General features: G+C 38.6%; 1 protein-coding gene across 1 annotated transcript; it reads left to right on the top strand.

Moving 5' to 3' along the window:
• The first annotated feature begins 205 nt into the window (after positions 1-205).
• On the top strand, positions 206-2,275 carry PRR32 (proline rich 32). The gene is made up of 2 exons (XM_038586602.1): positions 206-401; positions 1,238-2,275. Exons 1-2 carry the CDS (start codon positions 382-384, stop codon positions 2,118-2,120), a joined length of 903 nt encoding a protein of 300 aa, XP_038442530.1. The 5' UTR covers positions 206-381; the 3' UTR covers positions 2,121-2,275.
• Positions 2,276-9,780: the final 7,505 nt, after the last annotated feature.

Below are 9,780 nucleotides of genomic sequence, written 5' to 3' on the forward strand. Positions count from 1 at the left end.
TACCATGCTTCCATGATCATTCTAAAATCTTGAAATGATTTGTGTTTCCATCTGGCCTGCAACAGGGTTAATTTACCTAAAGCCCTTACCGTCCATCTACTACTATGCAAAAAGGATTCCTACATTAAGCTTCAAAGGAGTGTCACAGATTTATCCCCTCCCCCTCCTAAGTCCTTTTCTCCCTCCCTTCCCTAGCAACTGGTAACCTCAGAAAGAGAACTCCAAATCTAGAAAGAAGCAGTTGGTCCCTGGCTTCATTCGAGTAGCCAAGCTGCTCTAAAGCAGAAGCACAAGTCCTCTCTCCAGACTGAGCTGGCCTACGTGGGCTTTCAGCTGGTTTTCTACATTATCTCACAAAGGTTTTCCTGATCAACTTTCTCCATGGCTTGTATTGAAAATGTGTAAGTACGGAACTCAGTAGACCTGTTTAATTTTGAAGGCAAAAGGCAGTTTGGATTGTTTTTCTGTGTAACCTGGACAGGGATGAGTGGGCTGGAGGGAGTGCAGGAGAGGATCACAGACAAAAACCTTGCAGGACACAAACTCCGGTACTAAAAATACTGGATTTAAGGGCAGCAATTTTTAAATGTAATTTTGCAACAAAAGTGCAAATCCTTAGTCTAAATAGTTGGGGTTAAACTTGAGGAAATTTGTTCTCTAGAGTGTGGTACGGGTTGAAAGAAAGAAAATTTTAACAAAACTTGGTGCAAATGTTTAATGATGCTTCAAAAACAAACTGGAGTGTTTGTTCACACAAATAGCCTTTCTTTTTAGCTCTATAGAGGAAAAAAAGTCTTTCTTCACAAGGCTTTTCAGAACACTCCTGCCAGAATCTGAATGCTGTGCTTTAGTGGATCATAGGTCCTACTGGGACTGGAAAGAGATGCTGTTTTCTATCGCAAGCATGCACACGCAACCTTTAAGGAAGCTCTCTGGGCTTTCTGGGTCTTCTCTTTCTTGCTGCCTTGAGGAGGTGGAGAAATGGGGACTAGGGTGGAGCCACAAGAAAGTCGTAAAGGGGAATGGGGAAGTCTGTTTAAAAAAGCCACCTGGTACTGTGAAAGTGGGCGAAAAAAGTGCTTGGAGACTGCACGAGGGAGGAAATAGGTCTCTCCCTTTCCCCTGGTATATTCCTGCGAGTTTAACCAATCACATATTTCAGATAATCTCATGTCCCTGCATTTCCATATTTGTTGAATTACTTATTTCTACTTTATTTATTTCTATTTTTTGCAAGCCTTGGTGGGCACGCCCCTTCACCCAGTGGAGTTGTTGCAAATGAGTGTGGGATCCGGGAGCCGCACCCCGACGACGTGTCTCTCCAGTGTTCCAGTTCCTTGCCGAAAGACGATGTGGAGCCTTGGGGCCACCATCGCGTCCTGCTGAGACCTCCCCTCAATGTGCTGACTGACCTGGCGAGAGAGCAGCTGGAGCGCCCCTCCGAGACCGCAGGAGCCTGCATTCCTGTCGACAGTTCCAGAGCTCACAAACACCCCTATGGGCCACCACCTGCTGTTGCGGAAGAGTCCCTAGCAACAGCAGAAGTAAATAGCTCGGAGGGGCTGGCAGGCTGGAGGCTTAGGGGACAGGATTCTATTAATGTGTCCCAGGAATTCTCTGGCAGCCCTCCCGCACTGATGATAGGGGGGGCAAGGGTCAGCAGTGGGGGCACCGAGAGAGGTGGCAATAATGCAAGGTTATACATGGCTTTGCCACGAGGTCAGGGGTTCTTTCCACCCAGGGGTCCACAAATAAGAGCCCCCCCACATATCCCCACAATTAGATCAGGGGTAATGATGGAGCTGCCTTTAGGAAATACAAGAATGGCTAGCAAGGAAAGGCTGGCTCATGTTTCTTTCCCACAGGGAGGCCCGCGGCACCCCGTGGAAAATTGGCCAAGGTCTCTCCCCTTGTCTTCCAGCACTCCCGGTTTACCTTCTCGTCCTACTGCTCATTGCTTTATATCTCCTCGACCTCCTCCGAGTTTCAGTCCATTTCTTGCTATGCCTATTGCTTTTGCTCCACCCCCGATATTTGGTCCTCCGCTGCCTTCTTATTTTGCCAATTTTCCTTCTTGGGGTATGCCGGCTCCTGCGCCCTCAAACAGAGAGAACAACTGAGGACAATAAACGGAGGGGGGAAAAGGGTTGGAGGGAAAAGGTGAAAATTACTCATTTACGTTTTTATATTTGAAACCCCCTACCCTCTTAAACTTTGTTTAGCACTAATGTGCCTTACATGATTGAAGATTCAATAAAAATTCTAAAGTTTGAAATACTGTGAATTATTTTTAAAAACTCCACCCTGGGACCCTAAACACTAGCTTTTGTTTTCTAACTTTAAGGAAATTAAAGCAGTAACGGGTTAGTGCTTTCTAAGTAGTTTAGTTAAATCTAGCCTTGGCTTGCAGCTAGGGCAGGGGCAGGGAATGGGTGTGTGTGTACTGTATCCATTAAGTTCTTACTAGATGAAATCTAGGGTGGGGAATCGTACCTACCTAAGGCTATGGGAGTTGCTCAAAGCAGTATAGGAAAATTAAAGTCGATAAAGTAGACCAAAGTCTAGATAATCGAGGACACAATGAGTAAAAATAGGACAAGACTCCAGAACGGACTAGGCAACACTCAACAGCCAGTTAGAGGAAGAACTAGGCTGAAAGATGAGGAAACAAAAGGGGCAGGGGAGGGAGGCCCCTGACTCTTGATTTGGGCTGAGCTCATGATCTCTGGGGTGAGGTGGAGCCCCAGAATAATGTTGGGCATGGAGCCTGCTTAAGATTCTCCCTCTACCCCTCCCCCCAGCTCGATTTCTCTTTCTCATAAAAAGGGGGGGAGCAAGGGAGATAAAAATGTTGTAGTCAAACATGAACTAGTTTGCCCCTCAACATTATACTGTTACTAAGTACATGGTATACACAGAGCTTAATAAAAAGTCCAGGGAAAAGGTGAAACGGATGGTTCCTTCACCTGTTGCCTGAACACAAGGCTACTATCTATTCAGAACTTTTAAACACAAATGAAAATATTTTACTCACATAGCATTATTTTCTCAGATACTGCTGTGTTTGTACTCTAATGTACTGCAGTGCCCTATTATAATGAGAGATTATCTGAGAGATTATCACAATATCTGGATAGGAGCTTTTTCTTTTCTTTTTTTTAAAAGATTTTTATAGGGATCCCTGGGTGGCGCAGCGGTTTGGCGCCTGCCTTTGGCCCAGGGCGCGATCCTGGAGGCCTGGGATCGAGTCCCACGTCGGGCTCCCGGTGCATGGAGCCTGCTTCTCCCTCTGCCTGTGTCTCTGCCTCTCTCTCTCTCTCTCTGTGACTATCATAAATAATAAAAAAAAAGACCTTTTTAAAAAAAATAAATAAATAAAAGATTTTTATATATTTATTCATGAGAGAAACCGAAGGCAGAGACACAGGCAGAGGGAGAAGCAGGCTCCATGCAGAGAGCCCGATGTGGGACCCAATCCGGGAACCACACCCGAAAGCAGATGCTCAACCACTGAGCCACCCAGGCATACCTGGATAGGAGCTTTTTCAAATCCAAGTGGTAGATACAGGCACAATATGCAGAGTGGAAAGATGATCGTTCTGACTGCTGTATAATTCAATTCACAATATAATAAAATGCCCTAAAACAAAGCACACTATATGAACAACCACTAAATTAGAAACCTCTTTAGAGGGATGCCTGGTTGGCTCAGTCGGTTGAGCAACTGCCTTCAGCTCAGGTCAGGATCCCAGGGTCTTAGGACATTGAGCTCCAACTCCCTGCTCAGAGGGTAGCCTGCTTCTCCCTCTCTGTAGCTCCCCCTGCTTGTGCCCTTGTGTGATGTCTCTCTCTCTCTGAAATAAATAAAACCTTTAAAAAAATAGAAACCTCTTTAGAGAATGATTCTTCAAATAAGCAGTTTTCATGTCTACAGCTGATGGTGTAGGTGACATAAGCAGTTAAAGGCTGATGAAACCTGCAGATACAAAAGACATCTAGCCTATAAACAAAACCATTAATGTGTTTTTAGCACCAATAACACCTTTGTTGCTACTCTGACAAAAAGGACACGTGGATCCATAAAATTTCTTTTTTCTCCATTTATTTAATATTAGATTGTTCTAAATTTCCAGATGGTAGTGCAAGGCTTAGAAGGAACATCTGGATAGTGCTTGCTAAAATTCTCTTCACTCTGTATGTCCTAAGGCTGGCACAATTCCATCAATTCACTGTGGTGAATTGAGCAGACGTATTCAGCAAATCATTTGACAGCTGCTCACTATGAGGTAGCTTAGTCCCAGCGTACCAAACACTTACTGAATTTTCAGCCTTAATGAACAGAGGAGTTGGGCATGCTTATAGTCATAAAAAATATCTTTTGAGCCAGATGTTAAAAGATATTTTGACAAAAAATCAAGTTGTTGTGTCAACAGTAGTGCTGAATCACTGGAGAGTTGCCAAGAGGTGTGGTAAGTGACAGCAGGACAGGATACATTTTCCTTCTCAAAGGAAGTAGTGTGATAAAGGCTCAGAAAGACTACTCACAAATACAACAGTCCATGACAAATTCTCTGTAACAAGAAAGTGCCACTAACACAATCTGCTGGTTTTCAACCTTCTGTTGTCTTTCCTAACACCCCCTGTGTTTGTTATTTTCTATGTTATTTCTAAACACTGAACGGAGGGGCCCTAAACACTGAATACCTATAATGTTCAATAAAAAATAACTATTTGCAAATTGAGGCATTGAAGTTTTATTTATATTCCTGTGATGTAGGATGAGCATTTTCTTTAGTTTATGAAGAGTTCTATGCCTATATAACAAATTTCAGTGAATGCAAGTATAGAATAAACCTGGGATCCTGTTGTTAAATGCAAGTGAAATGTAAATATTTTTGTTTATTCACACCTCTGTATGGAAATGATGTATCACTTTGTTATCATAGATGTCAGCATCCTCAATGACAGTAAAAAACATTCATTTTAAACATACGATTTGCCTTAACATTGTTATTTTTAAATTGTTCTAGTGTAACTTAAGCCAATATTAACCCTATAGCACAATATCCTATTTATCTTAGAAAGTGCTCATAATGCAATATATTCAACACTCTTGAACATATACATTTTCCTTTCTTTTCTATGGCTTAAATAGCTCTTTACTGCAAAAGGAAAAGATAAACATCAACAAAGTAGCCCTTTCTTCTGCTAATAATGGGAATGAGTTAAGTATTTCCTATTCAAAGTTATAATCATTGTCACAAGAAGATTCATGTCAGACTGTTTATTATTTATAGTTCTCATTATATTCTTTGTCACAAAACTGTAGCATCGGAATTTTAATGTCCTATATATTCTCTAGAAGATAATCATAAACTGTACAACTTTGACCTTTTCCATGTCACAAAGTATGATTCATTAGCCATTTCTATTTTCCATTGTTTACAACTTCTGTAGCCTGATGGAAGAAGTACGCATGGAGCCAATCAAACTGCAGAATAGTGAAAAGGCTAAAGTTCAAAGTTATGAAATTTTTTAAGTTTGTAGTCTTTCATAAGTCATAATGATATTAAAAGTACACCTCATTCTTCTCAGAATTACTAAATACTAAGCAACACCAAATAATTTATTTTCACTGGAGTATTCAGGTTGAGATCATTGTGTTCTTTATCTACCATGGAATAAGTGGGCTTTTTTATTTATTTTTTTTTTATTATTTTTTTTTTGGTGGTTGCCACTAAATAATTAGGTAGCATATATATAATGGGGGAGAACTATATCCTTACATAACTATTACTCTATTTCAAGATCAATAAACCAAACCCAGAGATAAAATAAATTTTAGACAGATAAAAACATTATGTTGGGGCACCTAGCTGGCTCAGTCCCTAGAGTATGCAAATCTTGATCTTGGGATTGCTGAGTTTGAGCTCCATGCTGTGGGGTTTACTTTTAAAAATGAAACAAACAAAACACAACACTATGTCATGTCACAAATTGATTCCATAGCTATCACAAAATTTTGTGTGTCTTCCTTATAATAAGCTTGACTGAGTGATATTCCCACAGAAAGAGCAAGTAATGGGACTAAATTAGGTGAAATAACCCATCTGTTTCTCTGTGGTAATATTCATTTTTTTATAATAATGCAAATGTACTGAATTTATCAAATCAAATCTAGATGTGAGAATTCAGAGAAATTGTGCTTCATCATGCAATCCTTTTGTTAAGTACCTGAGAAGGTACTACTCTTACTAAAGACTGATTAAATACATACACTTTTTCACCCACCTTTGGGAACTTCACTGCCACTCAGAAAGGCTTACTCAGTATCTCAATTTCTTAGAAAAATTATCTGTGAAACTTATTTTCATGAAGTGACTCCACCACTGTTTTTTGAGAATGGACCAGTATCCTATATGACTTTATGGAGGTAAACTATATTTTTTCCAACCCTGAACATCTTTTTTCCCAAGCACAATAAGATAATATAAAGCACACAAACCTGTCAACCCTACCATAAAGGACTTTGCCCATCTAATTGTTTAATCATTTAAGTGATGGGGAAATATTCATTTATAATGGACTTCATCCAACACTCTGATTACAAAAGTTTTGACTCAGAGGCAAAGCAACACACAGAGTACAGGGGTTGATGGATGGTGTTTGTGCATATGAGAAAAAAAAAACTGATGGAGAAAGAGGATTAAAAATAGAGAGGGGCAGGACCACTGTCAGTTGAGAAGAGATGAAGTGCTTTAGAACAGGAAGCAGCTGCAAGATGGAAGTACTGTGGGAAAAGTAATAAATTTGGATATAGGAGAATGTAACCCAGAGGAAGTAGAAAGGTGGCAATTTGAAAAGAAAAAAGTGGTATGGGTTAAGTATTTAATGACAGAAAGGTTCCATGTAGGAGCCACACATTCAAGAGGGTGGGGATGAGGTGATTAGAGAAACATTATCCAGCCTTCCTAAAAATGAATCTATCTCCACAGCTTCATTCCTTCCTATAAATATCATCTCTCCTTAGATAGCAGCCAATCTCATATTCCCTGTGTGAAACTGGAAACTTTCTGTTTGAGGTTTCATTAAGCCCCCAAACTGGCCTTGACAAGCAGACACATCATCAAGGTTAACTCTCTTAGTGAAGTAGGTATTCAAAGAATTAAACTCACAGAAGAACATTTTCTGCTTAAGTTCTGAGACAAATAAGAGCCTGAACCATTTTTTTCTTTTTTTTTAATTTAAAATCCTATCTTTTTTTCCTCTAATGAGGTGCATTGATCATTTCCAAATTTTGCCTTTTCATTCCTCCTAGTAAATCATAATTTTCATTCATAATCAGGTAATCTATTATTTTTCCTAGGGGGCATATTTGTACCTCCTTTAGGTATAAAATCTTTTTTTTAAGATTTTATTTATTTATTCATGAGAGACACACACACACAGAGAGGCAGAGACATAGACAGAGAGAGAAACAGGCTCCATGCAAGGAGCCCGATGTGGGGACTCCATCCTGGGACTTGATCCCTGGACTCCAGGATCACGCCCTGGACAGAATGCAGATGCTCAACTGCTGAGCCACCAGGAGTCCCCAGGTATAAAATCCTTATACATTGTGTTAATTCTCACTGGTGCTCAGCAGTTGTTAGTGATATATTGTACCATAAATGTGTTGAGGACAGTGTTTAATGTCCTAAATAAAAAGTTAATTGTCTATAAATATAACATTGTTTTTTTTAAATCTTGTATTACGAATAAGTCTCATCTGGACAAAAAAGATCAACTATATATAATATTTCCTAGGTAAAAAAAAAAAGACCACCTATGAGATAGTCTTACAAAGATTATCAGTGGGATGCCTGGGTGGCTCAGCTGTTGAGGATCTGCCTTTGGCTCAGGGTGTGATCCCAGGGTTCTGGGATCGAGTCCCACATTGGGCTTTATGTATGGAGCCTGCTTCTCCCTCTGCCTATGTCTCTGCCTCTCTCTCTGTGTGTATCTCATGAATAAATAAATAAAATCTTTAAATAAAAGATTATTAGTAAAGTCATGGATAAGCCCCAATTTAACCAAATGATATGGCTTTAAGAAAAATCTCTGAAAAAAGAAAAAGAAAAATTTCTGCAGAGTTTATATGAACTGTATTGCTGCAATGCTAGGCATTTTCACAAGTCAATTGCAATCTACATGCATCTCAAATTGTACAATATATAATAATAATATAATAATATTGCTAAACTTACTGATCAAATGAATTTATGTTATTAGAAAAAGTACAGATCCATGTAAAACATGGATAAGTGACATTATCAAGTAATTTACAAAAGAGGAAATAATGACTAATAAACATACAAAATAGTTTATAAATGTAAATTAAGATAAGAAATACAGTTTCCTATCTGTCAAATTAGTAAATTTTTTTTTTTACATAGTTGTATATATCGTTAGAGATGGCTTAGGCATATGTGCAGGAGTATAAATGGCAGAACGTTTATTGAGAGCATTTTGCGATATAAAACAAATTCCTTAAAATTATAATGTTATTTGATTTAAGAATCCTGCTTGGGGTTTGCCCTAAGGAAATAATCATGGATATGTATAAATCTGTAGCTACAATCAAGCTCATCTTAGCATTGTAACAGCAAAAAATAAGTAAACTAAATGTTCTGAAGTAGACAATTGTCTATTTAAATTGTGGTATATTCAAATGATAGCGTATAATGCCACCATCAGAATAATAACAATTATAATTTTAAAAATAAAAATTAAAAAAAAATAAAAATAAAAATTGTCAGGGCTACCTGCCTGACTCAGTCTGCAGAGCATATGACTCTTGATCTCAAAGTTGTGAGTTTGAGCCCCATTTTGGGTATGGAGACTACTTAAAAAAAATCTTAAAAATAAAGACATACAAACTTCTATATGCATTTTAAGTGAAAAAAGTTTCAGAAGTATGTGACAGAAAGATCTTTTCTTTTTGCTTAGCTATAATTCGAATTTTTATAATGAAAATTTTTACTTTTGTAATGAAAATTAAGAGTCATGATAAGACAGAGATTGTGTAAGTGTACCTGGCTGGCTCATTCGGTAGAATATATGACTATTGGTCTTGGGGTTATGGGTTGGAGCCCCAAGTGGGTGCAAAGTAAAAAAAAAAGATGAGTACCTGGGTGGCTGAGTGGTTGAGCGTCTGCCTTTGGTCAGGTCGTAATCCTGGGGTCCTGGGATTGAGTCCCTCATCAGAGTCCCTGCATGGAGCTTACTTCTCTGTCTGTCTGCCTATGTCTCTGCCTCTCTTTCTGTGTCTCTCATGAATAAATAGATTAAATCTTTCTTTTTAAGGAAACTGTATATGATTTCTAAGGTCTCTTTCAACTCTATCCTTCAATGAAACAATAACATAATACAAAACAGAACATTATAGATATTATGTAGTAAACTTTATTTTATTTTATGTTATTTTGTAACTATAATCTTAAATAAATGAATACTCAGAGAAAGAGAAAAAATCAAGTGTGATGAGAGTAGTTATATTTAGTCAAAAAGTTTGAGTAAGACAAAGTCAGGAGCACTAATGCCTTTGCAACATTTTGTTTCTTGATCCTTGGTGGAATGAGGCCCTATATTAGTTATGTTAGTGAAAATCTGATATTTGGTTGTTTCCACAAGTCACTGACCATCAGTGAGTTAGGACTGGCCAATACAGGCTAAGACTCAGGAGAATGAGCAAAAAATACAATCTGGTCTTACCATCGGTTTAGGCAGGCAGGGGTCAAA

This window comes from Canis lupus, chromosome X (assembly GCF_011100685.1).
Source record: "Canis lupus familiaris isolate Mischka breed German Shepherd chromosome X, alternate assembly UU_Cfam_GSD_1.0, whole genome shotgun sequence".
NCBI lineage: Eukaryota > Metazoa > Chordata > Mammalia > Carnivora > Canidae > Canis > Canis lupus.